Source organism: Equus caballus, chromosome 22 (assembly GCF_041296265.1).
Source record: "Equus caballus isolate H_3958 breed thoroughbred chromosome 22, TB-T2T, whole genome shotgun sequence".
Lineage (NCBI taxonomy): Eukaryota > Metazoa > Chordata > Mammalia > Perissodactyla > Equidae > Equus > Equus caballus.
The window spans coordinates 47299482-47319261 of record NC_091705.1 but is presented as its reverse complement, the minus strand read 5'-3'; the positions used below and the strand labels follow the sequence as shown (position 1 = coordinate 47319261).

General features: G+C 41.2%; 2 protein-coding genes across 5 annotated transcripts in view; one reads left to right on the top strand and one right to left on the bottom strand.

Annotated features, from left to right (window-relative positions):
- CDH26 (cadherin 26) overlaps nt 1-7053 on the bottom strand; it is a 48636-nt gene extending 41583 nt beyond the window's left edge. For 2 of the 4 annotated variants that reach the window (XM_023626850.2, XM_070247421.1), the window contains exons 1-2: nt 6601-7053; nt 218-274 (exon numbers count right to left, since the gene is read on the bottom strand). In XM_023626850.2, the coding sequence (XP_023482618.2) occupies nt 218-274; nt 6601-6663 (120 nt within the window). In that variant the 5' untranslated portion in view covers nt 6664-7053. The remainder of the gene's footprint in view (nt 1-217; nt 275-6600) is intronic. The other 2 variants (XM_023626851.2, XM_005614745.4) reach the window with 2 other exon arrangements.
- A 5269-nt stretch (nt 7054-12322) lies between these two features.
- LOC111769919 (uncharacterized protein C16orf52 homolog B-like) lies at nt 12323-13505 on the top strand. The gene has a single exon (XM_023625945.2). It carries the CDS (start codon nt 12360-12362, stop codon nt 12861-12863), a length of 504 nt encoding a protein of 167 aa, XP_023481713.2. The 5' UTR covers nt 12323-12359; the 3' UTR covers nt 12864-13505.
- The last annotated feature ends 6275 nt before the right edge of the window (nt 13506-19780 follow it).

Below are 19780 nucleotides of genomic sequence, written 5' to 3'. Positions count from 1 at the left end.
TTCACAGATTGATGAGCACATATTCCAATTAGACATAAAAGCATTATCTGCAATTCTCTGGCAGTCCCTCAAGATTCTAAAAGGTCACATCTAGTTACTAATTTATTTTCTGCCAACCAGATATTGACAGGGCACTCAAAAACTCGAACTTGCAATCCAGTCTCTGAGTAAAGTGTGGTCTCACTAGTTTATTAAGAAACTGACTCTTTAACCCCACCTTTGTTTGATTAGTACGACCATCCTCTTCTTGTTGGAAGCTGTTGACGATGTTGACCTTAAAAATAAGAACAACATTAATTAGTAGTGAAAATATTTATCAGAATCAGGTAGAAACTGCCTGAGGTCACACAAATCTTCTAGAACTAGAAAGAAAAATAGAAAAGAACTGCACTGAGTCTTGATAAATACAATTTCTTGCTCTTGACATCTCTATTCATAATTACCACTTCTCTTCTGTAACTATAGGAGAACTAACCAAAAGAATTCTGATATAGTATTACCAGTGTTAGGAACACTTAAAAAATCATAAAATGCTACTGCTAATTAATACAGTGGGAAATCAAACTGTCTATTCAGGATGAGCCCAAATGTATTTATATGTAAACTTGTGAAATGGCACCAAATGTTAACTGGTGTTGGGATTCAAGTGGGCTTTTTTTTTTTTCCTGTTTTGTCTTTTATTTTTTTCCTCATTTTTAGACTTTCTCTTATAATAAGCAATAAAACAGTAGAACTTGGTACTTTAAATTTATATAAAGATTTACATTGAGAATTATTTATTTATAATTTATATATTAACAATCTTCCTTCCCTCAAAAAAAAAAACACACTCATGTAAGATTGTTGAAATCGTTAGAGAAAAGCCCTGCAATGTATGTCAACACTAGTGCTAAACACGAATATGTGGGAGTGTGTGTGTTGACATCTATAGTTCCAGTTCATTTGTTTTTGCTGCTGTATAGCATTTCACTATATGAATAGAGGACAATTTATTTATCCATTTTCATGGTGATGGTCATTTAGATTACTTCTAGTTGTTTGTTATTACAAAAAAAAATGCTGTGGTAATAAACATTCACTATGTATAAATAAAATTTCTCTGGAGCAGCAGTTTTCAAAGTGTGGCTCACCAGGGTCCCTGCCCCCAGCAGAGAGCCCATGGGGCACACACTTTCATAAGAGTACTAAAGCATGATCGCCTATTTTACTGTGTGACACTTGCACTGATGGTACAAAACATTGGTGGTAAAACTGTTGATGCCTCAGCACCTTGAAGGCAGTGGCCCCGAACTCCACTAGCAGTTGCTGTATTCATCATCATGCATGTGCGGGGAAAGAAAAGAAAAAAAAAGCCAGTTTCATTTCAGAATGAAGTAATTGGTGAATTCACTGAGTTACTGAAATCATTTGAGAACTGATGAAGTAGTAAAAATTATTAATTTTATTACCTTGCCATATTTGAGTGTACATCATTTAAATGCTCTGTGTCACTAGATGGGAAGTCCCCATGAAACACCACTGCTGCATGTCACAGGAGAAGACGTGTCTCAAAGAAAAGCACTTGTGCGATTGTCAGAGTTTCCAGTTGAACAGATCACTTTTTTTTATGGAATGGCATTTTGCTTGAAAGAATGACTGACAAACTATGGTTGTGCAGCACTGGGTATTTGAAAGATGGTTCTTTGATAATGACCAAAGGGAGCCTATCACTTCAAGAAAAACAATGGACAGTATCATGTGGCCGAAGATAAAATTTAAGCTTTCAAACAAAAACTAGAATTTGGAAAACTTATCTATGCTACTGTGCACATAACAGCTTCCCAATACTTAAAGATTTTCCTGATGATATCAGTGGAGATATTAATGAATGTGACTTTTTGATTTTGTAGAATGAAATACTTCAACATTTGGAAAATCTGCATAACTCAATGAACCAAGAGTTTCCTAATGATTAGCACATCGTTCCAAAATCCTGCACAGGTAAGAGTCATCCAAGATGAAAGAGAGACCAGTGGTTCTAACATAACAGAGTAAGGACAGTTTATTAATATGCTTTCAGATCCCACATTAAAGTAACCGTTAAGAAACTACCATTTGCTGAGTTTTAGTGTAAAATCAAAGAAGTATTCCACAATTATCTGCTCGAGGCTATTAAAATATTCCTCCCTTTCCATGTATATGTGTGAGGCGATAATTTCTTCACCTTAAGCAAACATCATTTATAACACACTGAATGTAGGATCAGAGAGGACAATCCGGCTATCTTCTTTGAAACCAGACATTCAACACATTTGCAAAAAATATAAAACAAGGCCACTCTTCAAACTAAATGGAATTTTTTAAAGTATGGCTATTTTTCATAAAAATAAGTGGTTTATATTAACGTGTAATGGGTTTATTATTGTTATCTTTAACGAATTGAGAAATATGTTTAAAATTTCCAAGTCTTAACTTCTAATGTGTAAGTATCAGTAAACACAACCCACCCAAGAAGAAGCTCTTTAGGGTCTCAATAAGGCTGACGAGAGTAAGGCATCCTGAGAGTGAACAGTTTGACAACTGCTCTCTTGGAATTATACCTAGAACTCTCAGGACAAGGTGAGTGGTCATCAGCCCACTCAGATCCTGCCAGATCACCCTCCGTTGTGGTTGCCTTGTACCCATAAGGATCTATCCTCATTCCAGAGCACGTCACTGCGCTCTGAACTCTGTATTAGATAGTGACTTCATAGAAAATGAAGAAATGCTCTTCCTATGTTCATTTCCTGTGGTCAGCCACCCTCATGATGGGCGGGGGATATTATTGGGTTGTCTTGTTTTGTTAATGTCAAAGATAATGATAATAGTTGCTTCCTGCCACAGACTACACTTTTATCTATTTACCTAAAGGAAAAGAATTTTAAACTCTTCGAGTTCCAAAATCTCAAACATTGATTTATTCAGACGATGAATGCTTCTTGATTAATGTTGGTAATTTTAAATTAAGGGCCTAACCAGGCGTATAATTTTACAATGGAGAAAATCACGGTTCTTGCAAAAGAATGAAGGAATTCATTCCATTTCTAAAACAGGTGTATTTCCAGGGGTCCAGATCATTAACAAGGAATACGCTGAGATTTCATGTCCTCCTTGGCCTCAGTTTCCCCTATAAGTGAGGGTCTAAGACAGGTGTCTTTAAGGGCCTTTTCAACATGAAAGTTCTGTAAGTTCACTTGACTCTGACTGCACATAAACGGCACAGCCAATAGCCACACAAGAGCCAGCTAAATTGCTGATGAAGAGGTTTAAAATGGCGAATGCTTACATTTTGCACAGAGATGCTTGAAATTCCACACCATTGTGTGTGTGCATGAGAGTCATTTCTCCTCCTTTATGCACGCCTTGGAAATTAACTTGAGATATCTCATCTGGATGATGCAGGAAGACTAGAAACTCTATTTGCTGAAATGATTTTGTAAGTACACTTATTGTATTTCTTATCCCTGCCAATTTTAGGCAGTTGGTCCAAAGAGGATACCATCCAACAGATTTACATAAGGCTTTGACAATGTGATGGGAGAGAAAACTTCCTAGTGGCTGCTGTCTCTGGCTACGGTGTCCACCTAACTATTTTATTGGAGTGTGGCAGGCAGGCATTTTATTGTAAGGTCCACCCTGCATGTCATTTGACAGACAGTGCTGGGCAGGGGGCGTGTAACCAGTACTGTTCAGGCTGGCCTGATTGAGCAGCCATGGCATCTTTAGGGGAAAATTATTTGAGTAAATGAAGCCTTTGTGTCTACAGAGGGTGCTAAAGAACTAATAAGCCTATATGGAAATAATTCTTTCCTGAAAATACTTCATTTTTTATTGCAAACCTGCATTCAAGGAGAATTTTTGTTGTTGTTGAGGTATAACTGACATACACCATTATATTAATTTCAGGTATACAACATAATGATTTGATATTTGTATATATTGCAAAATGATCACCACAATAAGTTGAGTCAATATCTTTCACCATTTGGTTATTTGTGTGTGTGTGATGAGAACTCTTAAGATTTACTCAGTTAACAGTTTTCAAATATGCGATACAGTATTATTAACTGTAGCCACCATGTTGTGCTTTTCTGTTGTTTTAAGCCATCGAGTTTGTGGTACTTAGGTATGGCAGCCGCAGGAGACGGCTACGCTTTCCAAATATGTTCTCTTCACAGAAGCTTGGGTGACCTTTTCACAGTGCAGATCTCATCACGTCACAGCATAAAACTGGGTTCCCAGGGCTCTTAGGACAGAGTCCAGCCTGCTCTGTCCCCGCTGAGCACTCAGCTCCCCCTCTGACCACACTCTCCCTCACCTTCTGCAATCACCAGCTCTGTCGTCCTTGAATGAGGAGGTTGAGGGAATTAATCAGTCAGAGCAGAAATGCTAACAATTTTTTTAAAGATAACTCAATTCAGAACTTTCAAGATTAAAAAACAGCAACAACAGCAACAAAACATAACAGATTTTGCTCACTGCCCAATTTTATTCTCTTCAGCCCTCCCTCCTCTCTGGTCTTGGAAGCCTGCCACAGCCCGAAGTTGAGGATACATGGGCTCTCAGGACTAGAAATGACCAAAGAGGGGAGCAGGACTCCCCTCCCATGGCTTGTCATTGAATCTGGAACAAAGGTGTAAACCAGCAGAAGAATCACAACTTTGTCATTTACTTCACCTCAGGATGACACAGCAAGTGTGTGGGGATTTCAGAAGAAAACTGTTGCAGACATAACAGCTCTCCAGCAGAATGGGCACCAGTTTTAAATCTAGAGGTCAGAGGGGTGGGGAGTGGGTACCGGGTATGGATGTCAGAGATGGCTACAAGCCAACTTGGAGGGAAAGGAGAGGAGCAGAAAGGAATAAGTTACTTATAGCCAATTCGGCAATTCCACTGGGTGTAAAGGTCATTGCCCAGTTAAGAGTTCAGAATGCAGATTGCAAAAAACATCAGATTCCTATTGCATTACATTCTCTTAGTCTGTCTTGATCCCCTGGCATCAATATAAATCTGCTTTCACCAAACACTGAGTTACTACCCATAGTCCAATCCCCATGGCCCAGCCCCACCCAACATACCCTCAGACATGAATTAGCTTGCTAGGGTTCTGGGCTAATACAACAGGGAGGAGAATACATGATTGTTGTCTCATGAGACTAGTTAGGGGGAAGGACAGGGGCAAGAGAAAGATGGGGACAGTGTTTCATTTGCAAAATATTCAAGTCCGTGCTAACATGGACTATTAAGGCAGTATTCCACAAAGTACTGGAGGAAAAATGAATGTGCTGTCTGGTTAAGAACATTCACAACTCAATATGGCAAAAAGGGACCAAGAAAACTCTCCAAACACCAAGCGACATTCCAAGCAAGGCTCCACTTTCAGAAGCAGAGATCCACTAGAGTGTGTGTGCCATAGATGGGGATTTTTTCCCATTTTGTTTACTGTTACACCCGCAGCACCTATTAAAGTGTCTGGCCCGGAGAAAGCATCCAATAAAAAGATTCAGCATGGGCACTGGAATGAATGTAGCCGACCATGTCACCGGCTAGAAAAACAGAAGGATGCAGACACAGGGCACATTGACTGAGCCTCTACTGTGCAGGCTCTTCTGTGCATTTCCTCATTTACTCTCAGCACCTCCGGGTACAAACATCAGGTGAAAAAAATGAGGCTTAACAAGGTCAAGTTAAAACCCTGGTGCCACACACCCAGATCAGCTCAATCAGAACCTCGGGGAGTGGCATCCAGGCATGGGGATTTTTGCAGTCCCTTGAAGAGTCCAGCTTGAACCAAGGTGAGGACTGAGGTCAGGTAGTTAGCCCAGATCCCCAGCCGGAAGTGGACGAACCCAGGTTAGGAAGCTAACCAGCCCAATCCAGATCCACAGCCTTTACTCCCAACCGCTGCACTGCCTCTGCCCTCGGCTGGTTTTACAAGACAGAACACAACAGCAATATGATAGCCTCATGATTCTCCCTCGCCATCTATAGAAATTTCAAGCATATGCACCATTAACTCGGTCCACTGTAAGTGCGAACGGAACAAGCCCGTATTTTTCTAATCTTGATTCCATTCCTCTTTTTGTATTCCCACTTGAGCAGTGGCCACTGGTTGGGGGCAGAGGCATTTAGCACCTGCATCCTTGTCAGTTTGCTCAAATTGTCTTTGACACGCACGGTTCAGATTTTTCGTCTTACATACAGCGTGAATGGAAGTATCATTAGGAAATGTGTGTGTGTTGATATAAACCTAAATAAGAATGGCACGTGCTATATAAACCAATCTTAAGACAATTTGTCTTATCTCACCCCCACCAGTCCCCAAAACAGATTGTGACCCTAAACCCCTCCTAGGTATAAATTCTGGAGCCCCCACTGCCTACGCCATGCTAAAGATATCCAGCCCCCTCACTCTCAGCTGCGCATCTCCACTCCTAGCCAATCTCATCCAGATCACATTCAATTGCTCCCCTCCCTCCCTTTATCTAGAAGGAGCAAAGTTCACTTGACCTGTGTTTTCAGTTCCCAGCACGGGGCATGCAAATCCCAAGCGCCAAGTTTTGGGTACCAGTCCCGGCTCACCTGCAGCACCAACAGCAGCAGCACTAGAAGCAGCAGCAGCGAAGTGTGGCTACTGGAGCTCATGCCCTTGCGGGGATGACCAAGACACGCTCAGAGCCTGAAGGTGGTGGCAAGTCCTGGGCTGGACGTCCCACTCGGAGCCAGGCACTGTCCTTCCTGGCGGGGCCTTCTCCAATCACTCTCAGGTTACTTTGTCCCAGACTGTCTCATCTCAACTTCCTCCTCCCCTCTCCTTGGCCCTTCTTGCATTTATCTGAGTGGGGTTATCGTGTTTATCAGAGAGGGGCGGGCTGAGACTTAAGCTTTAATCTCAATAGTGACAAACAGAGTTCCTAGGAAGGGAGTGGAGGAAAATAAACTGCCATAGCCACAAGTGGACGCAGGCTGAGGATCTGACCCCAAAGGATTAAGGCTGAGTCAGAGGAACCCGAAACCAGCCTTCAAGGGAATGTGGGGGTTTTGTTTCTTTCTTTGTGTTTAGTTCCAAATTAAATGTCCAATAAGCTCTCTTTGTAGCAGGATATTTTAATGACTATTTCCTATAACCCCTATCATTTGAAACTAAGGAACTAGAAAAGGCCTTCAGGAAAGAATAACTTTATTAAGGAGAGAATGGAAAGAAGGAAAGAGAGAGAGAGAGCGAAAGAGAAAGAGAAAGAAAGAAGGAAAAAGAAAAGCGCCTTTCACTTTCCAAAGCACTAAGAATGTTTATCTCAGCCATGTCTCAGGGCTCTGGGGTTTATAGACTTTTTCTACAAAAATCTCTTTTAAGCTTAGATGGATCTGCCTTTTTGAGTTCGGGATTAAAGTAGGAGGGAGGAGAGAGGGGAAGGAGACTCCCTCTGGTAGGAGTCTTTGCATCAGAATTCCAAAAAAAGGACATTGGGCTTCTCCTACATCAATACTTAGGTTGCAATGACTGTGTTTAAAACAAAATCTGAGATCCATTAACCTGATGATCTTAACATGTGGCCTTGTTTAAAATAGTAAACAGTTCTTTAGCAGACGAAATAGAAGGCAAACTTTCTTGTCTTACTGTACATTTATAGCTCTATGAGATGCTGCTGAACATTTTCATTTGAATAGTTTATTACCTTAATCCGAATTGATAGCTTATTATTGAAAAGAGTAATAAATGTGGTTTTAAGGTCTCTCGCTATTTCCTGTGCATAAAGAGAAACACAATAATTATTGAATCTACAACTTTGGCTTATTTTTGAAGCAGATATTTTTATTCCATGGTAGTCCATTGAAAAATTTGAGATATCTCATCAAGACAGTAGTGTAGGTGGACTCTGAACCCACTTCCTCCCATGAACACCACCAGGTCACAACTATTCTTGGAAAAGTTAACCCGAAGAGAGAACTGAAAACAGGATAAAAATAACTCTCACAACAAAGGAAGGTCCCAACTGAGGCAGAAAGAGGCAGAAATTCCTTTTGGAGAGAAATAAAGCCACCTTCACAAGCTGTGGAGCTTCACAGCCAGCCAGGCGGGAGCCACCCTAAGGCACACAGCCTTCCCTGGAGGAGTGGGGACCTGAGTCGGGGTACATTACCACTATAAGCATCCTTCAGACTCAGCACAACTGAGATGAGTGTCATACTATCTGGCTTTGCTGGCTATTAACTGCAACAGGGGAATACCCCCAGAAAAGCTATCCACATAAGCAGAATAAAGCCAGCTCTTAAATGGCCCACACACAAATTCACCCGTCTCAGAGAGCAACCTAAAATCACCAGAAAAAAAGGTACACAGTCTTTTGGTGAAAAGAGACTCACCTGGTAGGCTCTGGGTGCATCTCGGTGAGAGGTGAGACCTCTCCAGAGGCGGAGATGTTGGTGGCAGCTATTGTTGTGACTTAGTACAGGCATGTTGACACAGATGCTGGCAGACTCCATTGGAGTTCTTCCTCTGGCCTGTTTGCCCAGGGGTAGGCCACACCCACTAGAATGAAGATTTAATCCAGTTCAGCCAGGGCAGGAAGCCCACCCTAGGAACAGGCCCAACCCAACAGAAACCCCTCAGGCTACTTGTCAGCCAGCATAGACTGGGTGCCTTGATCCTCTACAGGCTGGTAAGTGTATCCACCTCTGTGGGCCAGGGCCTGTGTGAGGACCAGGTGAGCTGTGGTGGGTGTTGGTGGAGAGGTGGGGTGATGGTGGTGGGGCAACTGGGTATGCTCCAGGGGGTCAGGAAGTGTGCATGGGCCAGGACTGTCTTGACAGTGTGTGTGGACCTGTGGGGTTTGGGGTTCTCAGTGGCAGAAGACCTGAGCTTCACAAACAGCCACAAGGGGGATCGGTCCTGCCTTCCAAAGCCTGAAACAATTGAGTGCTCCCAAGCCTAGGGCCAGCCCCACTCAGCTGCAATCCTAAGAGAGCTGACAAAAACCTTTCAGGCCTGAGGCCTACAGCAACTGCAAGCTCCTGAGCCTAGCAACCAGCCACACTGGGTGCCTGCTCAATTAACAGGAAAAGTGCAACAGGAGTATACTATTAGACCTTATAGCCAATTGTGTTGGGGCTCCCCAAACTCGATTTACAAACAGCTGGCCACAGAGGGAAAGCCTAGACTCCCTGGGTACCTGCAGGAAGAGCAACCCTGCCACAGCAGGACACAAGTAGCACACAAAGGGGTCACTTCTGGATCATTTGGACTGGTGATGAGAGGGAAGCACACTGCTGGGCCTCAAAAGGCATCTCTTACATAAGGCCACTTCTCCAAGATCAGGAGACATAGCTGATTTGCCTAATACACAGACATAAGCACAGAGAAACAGGCATAAGAGGAGGCAAAGGAATACATTCCAAGCAAAGGAACAGGACAAAACCCCAGAAAAAGAACTAAATGAAACAGAAATGAGCAATCTACCTGACAAAGAGTTCAAATAAAAACTCACAAGGATGCTCACTGATCTTGGGAGAAGACTGGATGGACACAGTAAGAACATCAACAAAGAATTGGAAAATATAAAAAAAGAACCAATCAGAAATGAAGAATATGATACTGGCAATGAAAAATTCACTAGAGGGACTCAATAGCAGAGTAGATGATACAGAAGAATGGCTCAGTGAGCTGGATGAAAGACTAGAGGAAATCACCCAAACTGAACAGATAAAAGAAAAAAGAACTGAAAAGAAAGAGAACAGTCTAAGGGAACTCTGGGACAACATCAAGTGCACTAACATACATATTACAAGTGTCCAAGAAGGAGAAGAGACAGACAAAGGGGCAGAAAATCTATTTGAAGAAATAATAGCTGAAAACTGTCCTAACCTGAAGAAGGAAACAGACATCCAAGCACAGGAGGCACAGAGGGCACCAAACAAGATAAACACAAAGAAGTCCACATCAAGACACATTATAATTAAAATGCCCAAAATTAAAGATAAAGAGAGAATCCTAACAGCTGCAAGAGAAAGGCAACAAGTGACATACAAAGGAAAGCCCATAAGGATATCGGTGGACTTCTCAGCCAAAACCCTACAGGCTAGGAGAGAATGACACAACTTAAAGTGCTGAAAGGAAAAAACCTACAGCCAACAATACTCTATCCAGCAAGGTTATCATTCAGATTGGAAGGAGAGATAAAGAGTTTCCCAGACAAGCAAAAATTAAAGGAGTTTATCACCAAGAAACCAGATCTACAAGAAATTCTGAAGGGATTTATTTAAGTGGGAAAGAGAAGACAACAAATAAGGATAAGAAAATTATCCACAAAAAAAAAAAAAAAAAGGCCATAAAATCACTGGTAAAGGCAAAAATACAGTAAAGGTAGCAGATCAACCACCTATGAAGATAATATGAAGGTTAAATGACAAAAGTACTAAAATTACCTATTTCGATGATAAAAATGTAATGGATAGAAACGCACAAAATAAGAGTTCAAAAACCTAAAATGTGGGAGGAGGAGAGTAAAAGAGAAGAGCTTTTAGAAAGAGGTCAAACTAAAGAGAATATCAACTCAATGTAGATTGCTATATATGTAGAATACTAGATATGAACCTCATGGTAATCACAAACCAGAAACCTATATTAAGTAAACAAATAAATAAGAGGAAAGAAATCAAACATATTACTAGAGAAAGCCATCAAACCACAAGGGACGAGAGTAAGAGGAGAAGAAAGGTACAGAGAAGAACTACTAAAATGCTCAGAAAAAAAAGTAAAAAAAGGAAATAAATACATTTTTATCAATAGCTACTTTAAATGTCAACGGACTAAATGCTCCAATCAAAAGGCATAGGGTGGCCCACTGGATAAAAAAAACAAGACCCATATACATGCTGCATACAAGAGACACACTTCAGACCTAAAGACACTCACAAACTGAAAGTGAAAGGATGGAAAAAGATACTCCATGTAAATGGCAAAGAAGAGAAAGCTGGGGTGGCAATACTTATATCAGACAAAATAGACTTTAAAACAAAAACTGTAACAAGAGACAAATAAGGGCACTACATAATGACAAATGGAACAATCCAACAAGAGGATATAATGTTTGTAAATATCTATGCACCCAACATAGGAGCATCTAAATATATATAGCAGTTATTAACAGACATAAAAGGAGAAATAGACAGTAACACAATAATAATAGGGGACTTTAACAATCCACTTACACCAATGGATAGATCATCCAAACAGAAGATCAATAAAGAAGCAATGACCTTAAACAATACATTAGACCAGATGGACTTAGTCGATATATAGAGAACATTCCATTCAAAAACTGCAGAATACACATTCTCTTCAAATGCACACGGAACATTCTCCAGGATTGATCACATATTAGGCCACAAAACAAGTCTCAATAAATTTAAGAAGACCAAAATAATACCAAGCATCTTTTCTGACCACAAAGGTATGAAACTAGAAATCAACTACAGGAAGAAAATCAGAAAAGCCACAAAAACGTGGAGATTAAACAAAATGCTACTGAACAACGATTGGGTCAATGAAGAAATAAAACAAAAAACCAGAAAATACCTGGAGACAAATGAAAACGAAATTACGACATGCCAAAATCTATGGGATACAGCAAAAGCAGTTCTAAGAGGAACATTTATAGAAATTCAGGCCCACCTCATCACACAAGAAAAATCCCAAATAAACAATCTAACAGTGCACCTAAAGGAACTGGAAAAAGAAGAAGAAACAAAGCCAAAAGTCAGCAGAAAGAAGGAAATGATAAAAATCAGAGCAGAAATAAACAAAATAGAGACTAAACAAACAATAGAAAAAAACAATGAGACCAAGAGCTGTTTCTTTGAAAAGATAAACAAAATTGACAAATCTTTAGCTAGACTCACCAAGGAAAAAAGAGAGAAGGCTCAAATAAATAAAATCAGAAATGAAAGAGAAGAAATTACAATGGACACCTCAGAAATACAAAAGATTATAAGAGAACATTTTGAAAAGCTATACGCCAACAAATTGGATAACCTAGAAGAAATGGATAAATTCTTAGAATCATACAACCTTCCCAAACTGAATCTAGAAGAAGTAGAGAATTTGGATAGACCAATCATCAGTAAGGAGATCGAAACAGCAATCAAAAACTTCCCAAAAAAGGTGCGGGCCGCGCCGCGGCTGCTGGTCCCGGGCGCGCGGAGGGCGCGGGCGGCGCGCGGGGGCCGAGGGGGCGCGAGGCGGCGGCGCGGGGACTCCGGGCCCCGGCGGCGGCCCATGGGGCGGGAGGCGTGAGGCCGCGGCCTGCCCGGGGCTCGGGGGGTGGGGGGAGCGGGGCGGGGAGATGGATAAACTGACCATCATCTCAGGATGTCTCTTTCTGGCCGCCGATATCTTCTCCATCGCCAGCATCGCCAACCCGGACTGGATCAACACCGGGGAGTCGGCGGGAGCACTCACTGTGGGCCTTGTGCGACAGTGTCAAACAATCCATGGACGAGACCGGACGTGCATCCCACCTCGGCTTCCCCCAGAGTGGGTCACCACACTGTTTTTTATCATCATGGGAATCATTTCATTGACTGTCACATGTGGTTTGCTGGTGGCTTCCCACTGGCGAAGAGAAGCTACAAAATATGCTCCATGGATAGCATTCACTGGAATGATCCTTTTCTGTATGGCTGTCCTAATATTTCCGATAGGATTTTACATCAATGAAGTTGGAGGTCAACCTTATAAATTACCCAACAACACAGTAGTTGGGTCATCATATGTACTTTTTGTCTTATCAATTTTCTTTATAATAGTAGGACTTCTATTTGCTGGCAAAGTTTGTTTACCAGGCTGATGAATGTCTAAATTGCTTGACTCTTTTATTATTTTTTATTTTATTTTATTTTTTTACTTTTGGAGAGTTGGGAGGACAAAAGCAAGGCATCTGAGAAGTCCTCTCGGAGGAAGATGCTTAGATGAAACTGATGGTGAAAGAAAAAAAAAATGCTTTGATTTGTTCTCACTATGCACTTTGGATTTAAAAACAAAAAGTGAGGCGAGCCTTTTCTGTAACCAAATACAGACAATATTGACTAAATCTCCTGAGCATATTCAGGCAGTTAGGTCTGCACTGTGATAGCAACCTAGTGAAGGAGAATGCTTTATACTGAAAGCATGTGGCCCTCTGTGATTCTGTTGTTCTGTTTTTAATGTCTAATGATTCATTTGAGAAAAACAAGTCTAATTAGTTATGAATCATGGTGGACCAGAGGGTTGCAAGAGAAGTTCATGTGGGGCTGGCCTCAGCTCCTAAGAAATTAGTGTTCACAGCTTCATTGTAATGGTATGAGCCTTTGGCACCAGAATGGATTGCCGTTGCATTACTGCACCAAGAAGCCAATAGATCAAAACTTCTTTGCTAAAATATATGTAAAAATTCTGAAATTCCCTATTCTCTGTGTGCAAAAAAAAAAAAAATCAAACACTAAGAAATATGTTGTTGGGGTGGGTGGGTGGGGGAAATGTTCCTTATATTTATATAAATATATATATATAATATTAAAAAAAAAAAAAAAAACCTCCCAAAAAATAAAAATCCAGGAACAAACGGCTTCCGTGGTGAATTCTACCAAACACTCAAAGAAGACTTAATACCCATCCTTCTCAAACTCTTCCAAAAAAATTGAAGAGGAGCGGAGGCTTCCTAACTCATTCTAAGAAGCCAACAGTATCCTGATACCAAAACCAGACAAGGACAACACAAAAAAAGAAAATTACAGGCCAACATCACTGATGAACACTGATGCAGAAATCCTCAACAAAATACTAGCAAATTGAATACAACAATACATTAAAAATACCATACACCATGATCAAGTGGGATTTATTCCAGGAATGCAGGGGATAAAACCAATGACAAACAAACACATAGCAACAGAGATTGGATTGGTGGTTATGAGAGGGGAAGGGGGGAAGGAGGAGGGTGAAAGGCCTGATCAGGCGCAGGCATGTGGTGATGGACTGTAATTAGTATTTGAGTGGTGAACATGATGTAATCTACACAGAATTCGAAATATATTATGATGAACACCTGAAAGTTATATAAAGTTATAATCCAATTTTACTGCAAAAAAGTTTATTTTTTTTTAAAAGAAAAATTTGATTAAGTTGGAATCACTAATTCAAAATTTACAGGTCAGGTAAACTAAACCATGGTGAATGTTTTTTTGGGGGTGGGGGGAAGATGCTAGTCGAGCACCCCTAATGCTAGAATAATGTTGAGGATGATAATACTCAGCAAGAAGGACAATGTGATGACCTTCAGAGATCTGGGGAGGGGCTGTGGGCTGCTGGTGAAGGTTTCCACTTTTACATTTGCTTCAAGTTGAAAAAATTTGGTATTCTAACAGGTTAAAAGCAACCATATTTTCAATATCCTCAAACATTTAAAATAACTGAGCTAGAAGCCAGTTTCCCATAAAGCATCCCTTTCTCAGTTAGGCTGTGGGTCCTGGTGACTCTGGGCTTCACCTGCTTCTTAGGTGAGTCTGAGCTAGAAGATGTCACAGTTCCCTTTCTGTTTTGAGTATCTTTGACTCCAGATGATCTTGTGTTTCTGCGTCCTTAAAAGTGCAGTAATACATTATAGCCACAAGGTGGCAGCTCCCAGCTCAATGTACACTGATAAATGGAGAAATGTGATTGCTTGTGAGATAAAAGTTACATGACAACTAAAAGGAAGGCGTAAGCCACGATTAATTATCTAGATTCAGCATTCTCACCTTGGGTATGTGGTGCCCAACCCACCTCAATACTGAGTGTTTTTTTAATAATGACAAATGCATCATGAGTGCTTCTAAGGAAGGATTAATTTGTCTTGAATTATCCATGTCAACAAAGGTTCCTACAAATGCCAGGCACTTGCTAAGTTTCATTTTCAGGGCTGTTAGTCAAGACAACTTGAAAATGTTCATATGCCATCTTTTCAGGGAAAAGCATGTTGCATGGAAGGTTTCTACTCACCCAGGAATTGGTGAGTAGGACCCTTAACTGAGAATAAAGAAGCATAAAATTCACAACATTCTACAAAGAGCCACCAACGATTGGGGCCAGACACCTCAGGACTCCCAAGAATATGGCAGAACTGATGCTGTCACCCCCAACCTGCATCGCAGGCCAGTCTCCCCTCTCCCACCGCCGCCCGTTTATGAAAGGAGTCTGAGGAGGAAGAGGGTGTCGGCTGCCTTCTTCAAGCCTCATTTGCAGTAAGAGCTGGTTCCCCCCCGCCCACTGGGGCGAGATGGGGTGCTTCCTTTCCACTGATTTCCACTGATTCAGGGAAATCAATGGATTGGACTTTCCCAGTGAGTGGAATGGGAGCGTCAAGAGAATCACTGGTAACAGTGATGGTGACTGCAAGATGGAGAAGCTGGCGTCCCATCTTGGCTCAGACTCCTGCTTGGATGGCGGTCTGGCTGACCAGGTCTTGTGCCCAGCTGAGAAGAAGGGAATTGTGATGACAGCAGGGCTTAGAGAAGGATAACAGAAAAGTACTCAACACTTCTTCCATTTGGCATGGTGAAGAGACTGAATTTCTCAAATAAGCCAAGTAAACATCCAACAGGGGAAGTGGTTGGCGTGAGCCTTCTTCCTGCCTGCCCCTAGAGGGATACTGCAGGGTGGAGAGGTGGAGGGCAGAGCACAGACTTGGAGAGAGGCCCAGCATTTGAACATTTGGATGCCTTCTCCACAGAGGTGAACCAACCTCAGTGAAAGCCTGGAAGAGTGGCCTGTGAGAGAGGAAACACAGGTGCTTTTCCCATCCCTTTTCTTTGTCCCAGGCACTGGAGGATCCAGAGCCTGGGGGGAGGGGGGCATGTCCCAGGGGCGAATCACAGCCAGGCCCTTGGGGTGGGAGGTGGAGAGGAAGGGCAGGCAGAGGGCAGGCCGAGCCCTCCTCCTGCTCACACACTAAGCCGGGCTGGGGACGGGGAGGAGATTCACTTTACATCCAGGTTGACCTTGACATTTTTAAACTGGGTGGCTTCACCAACTGAAGTGCCTAGAGAATGTGTCCAGGATGGTACTGGGGGATAAACAGCATGGTTGAAAACTCAGATTAGGAAAAAACTAAATGGACCATGTTTAGACCCCCACTGGGTTGAGACCTCTCCCTGTATGCCCACTCATATAAAATTTATTTTACGGTCAAATGATTCTGAATTCAAGCTCCTGTCTCTTCACAGTCACAAGAAAACTTAAATTTCTCAGAATAGTCTCGAGTAGAGTGAAGGGAAAAAAAAGAAACCTCAAGGAAGGACTGTGCTTCCGGTCACAGGGAAGTGGTTCCCACAAGCCCAGCCCCACCATACGGAATGACCACCTTTCATGAAAAATAAAACAACCACCTAGAGGCACTGGAGACTGACCAAAGACAGGCATAAACCAGAGGGCCGGGTGCCTGGGAGAGGCAGGCAGGTGGAGGGATTCACAGGGCGCAGAGAGCAAGATGTTAACTGTAGGCTCCAGGTGGTGAGCACGTAGGCATTCACTGCACAAGTCCTTCAACTATTCAACTACTGCATTTATAATACAATCTTGGGGAAAAAAATCAGAAAAGTGAATTTGACTCCAGCAGTGAAAAGTCCAAGTTATTATTAAGTGTAGTTTCACCCCACTATTTACCATTGCATATCTGGTTGTACCCCAATATCTAACATGCGCAAGAGCTGAAGGTCATCAGACTTGACGTGAGAATAAAATAGTTCATCACTTGTATTTTGACTTATTTCAATGACTAAGAAGTGTTTGTCTCTTCTGTTTGATGCTGTAGTAGCCACAGGGGTTGATCAGAAAGGGTGCTTCCTTATGCGTTAGTATTTTGAGTCAGCCACCAAGAGCTGGCCAGAAAATTTCATTTGAGAAATTTTAATCTCTTGCACCTATTTGTTCAACTAGTAGTTGTAGATGAGCAATTAGGGAAAAAAATGCTGCCAAATATGACAGATTGTAACTTTTTTGCTTTTTGCAAGTATATTCTAATACTAATAATATTGATAGTAGAATTACCAAGATTTTCTTCAGTCATTTATGTAAATAAATGTTTTTAGGCTTTTTTTAGTGAAGGAGAAGGAGAGAAAGATTTGAGTCTCTTTAGTTTATCTTCCCACATCAAAACCACCCTGTAGAGGTGAAAATACATACTTCTTTTTTTAATTAGAATATCTTCAATTAAACTTGGCAGATCATTCATTTCACTATTGCGTAAGATTTATAAGTAAAAAGCATTTCATTGCAGTATTTAGAAAAACTGGACAACATAGGAAAAAAGCAAAGCCTTCCTTTTCTTTCTCCTTCTTTATTAAGGCAGACGTCTTGAGAGAGAGTTTAAGGAAAAGCTTGGTGACCGGTAGTGGTGACCCTTCTAAACCTGGCCAAAATGATGGCATGAGTGAAAAGGTCAGCTGAAGGCAGAAGGAGTTTTCCATACCTGGAGGTTAAAATAGAAGATTATGAATGTAAGAAAAATGTGCTCATAGCGCACGTGTCCTAAGAAACCTCACTCCTCAGCACTTACTTGCAGCACAGATTACAGTGGCCATAAATCACTTATTTTAGTGACCTCTTCTTGAGGCAAAGAGCCAGCCAAGTGCCTTTAAGCCCTGGAGAAAGCAGACAGAGATCAGCAAAAGACTGTTAGTGGCCAAAGCGTGGAGAGGAGAGCGGCCTAGCCAGTGAAATACTGTCAAAGCAGTCCGTTCAAACTTGAGACTTTTAAGTGCTGTAAAAGCAGGTTTCTCAAACATTAACTGACAAGGATCTAGTTAAAATGCAGACTAATCCTGTAGAGGAGGCAAATTTTTACCTCACTCTGTTAGGGTCCTTTTTGGCTGAGCCTGCGAATTAAATTGACATAAGACATCAACAGGAGAAAAGCATACCAATGTATTGAATACAAGTTTTACGTGACCCAGGAGCCTTCATAAGGACTGAAGACCCAGTGGAATGGGGAAGCCTACTTGCTTTTGTATGAGGTTGAACAAAGAGAAGCAATTGTGGAAAGGTGAACTATGTAGGGAGGCCTGAGGAAGACAGTTATTTTAACCAATAAAACTTGTAGAGAATGCTCTCGGTCTCAACTTCTCGTCCTTGATGATAAGAACCTTACTTTCCTTGTGGTCTAGGGAAGACATCTTTCATATAAGAATTTCATCTCCTTTAAAGAAAAAGAAGAAAGTTAAGAGTGTTTTTCGTGTATTTCAAGTGCTGTTTTTCAAGTGCCTTTAACCCAAAATAGTCAATATGCCAGAGTGGCATATTTTGGGGCAGATTGTTCTGAACTCCTTCACATTCAATAGGTCTGAGGCAGGGCTCACGATTTGAGTAGCAAGGCATACGACTGTGCTTGCTGGATGTAATCTAAAGTTAAATATGCATCATTAGTTTTCTCTAAAATGTCATTCGACATAGGACAATTATATCCATGACTATCCTATTTTTTAAATTCCATATATATTTTCCAGTGTTATCACAGTTAATCCCTTAAATATCAAATTGCTGAGGACAGGGATATGCAAATCGTATTTTTTGAAACAGGTGTCTCTGTGAACATTTTAATAAATTAACAATGTATGTTCCTTTCTTGAACATAATACTATGCTAGATATAGTGTTTTATGACATTAAAGTAATTAAACAAGGAGGCCATTAGATGAGGTCGTAGTCTATGTAAGCAAACCAAAACCTAAACCAGAGTCAATTCCCATCAATGCCTCAAGGATGAGAAGAGCAACCAATCACAAACAGCCAAGGAGGCTTTCCCAAATAATGCAACCACTTAAGCCAGCGCCATCAAATCATCTCCTCGCTTCTGCATCTTCTCTATAAGAGCCTTGCGGAGTCTTCTAACCACTTCTGGTTTGCCACTGCTCGATTCAAATTGATTTTTGCTCAAATACAGTTAAAATTTTTAATACGCCTCAGTCTATCTTTTAACAATGAGAGTGTTCAATGAATGAAGAGGCTACCCCCAGCACCTGACGACACCGAACAGACCCTTTAATTCTCTGATGGCAGCAAAGCTAAAGAAAGAACATGTTTTGTGTCTGAAGGCAAACCGTCCTTTTCTCTCCCGTTTCTTTTTGATTACAATAAAAACCATTTCATCTGATTACAAGGCACTAACAAAACAAATTCAATGCTATCTGAAAAGGTTTAGTCGCCACCTCGTGGATAGTATAATAGCAACATCCAAAAATAACCTACCATTTTCTGTACAAACTAATGATTTAAAACCTCCAACATGGTTAATTTTCAAACAACCGAAAAATTACTTTTAACCCCCCCTGTTAAAAACAAGACAACAGGCCCAAATGGCTTTATGCTAAGCCCCACTTTACCAAATCGAGACTTAATTACAGTTTCAGCTCTCCCAGAAATGGAATCTTAAACCAGTCAATCAGGAATCTGCTGGATCATCACTAGTTAGGTAATCTGCCTGATAGGACCCCTGCCTTCCCTTAGAAAAAAGAAACTTTGCAATATTAACCCACCTTTTTGTCTAGTATAACTTCCTTGTTCTGCTCCCTTCTGCCTATAAAAGTCTTTCATTTAGTACAGCTCCTCAGAGGTCCTTTCTGTCTGCTAGATTGGATGCTGCCCGATTCATAAATCATTCAATAAAGCCAATAAGACCTTCAAAACTTACTCAGTTGCATTTTGTTTTTTAATACCCTCAAATTGTTTTTTAAATTGCCACTATTTGGTAGACTCA

Bases quoted from the DNA above. Each gene is read 5' to 3' on its own strand.
- LOC111769919 (XM_023625945.2), top strand. From the start codon at position 12,360: ATGGATAAACTGACCATCATCTCAGGATGTCTCTTTCTGGCCGCCGAT.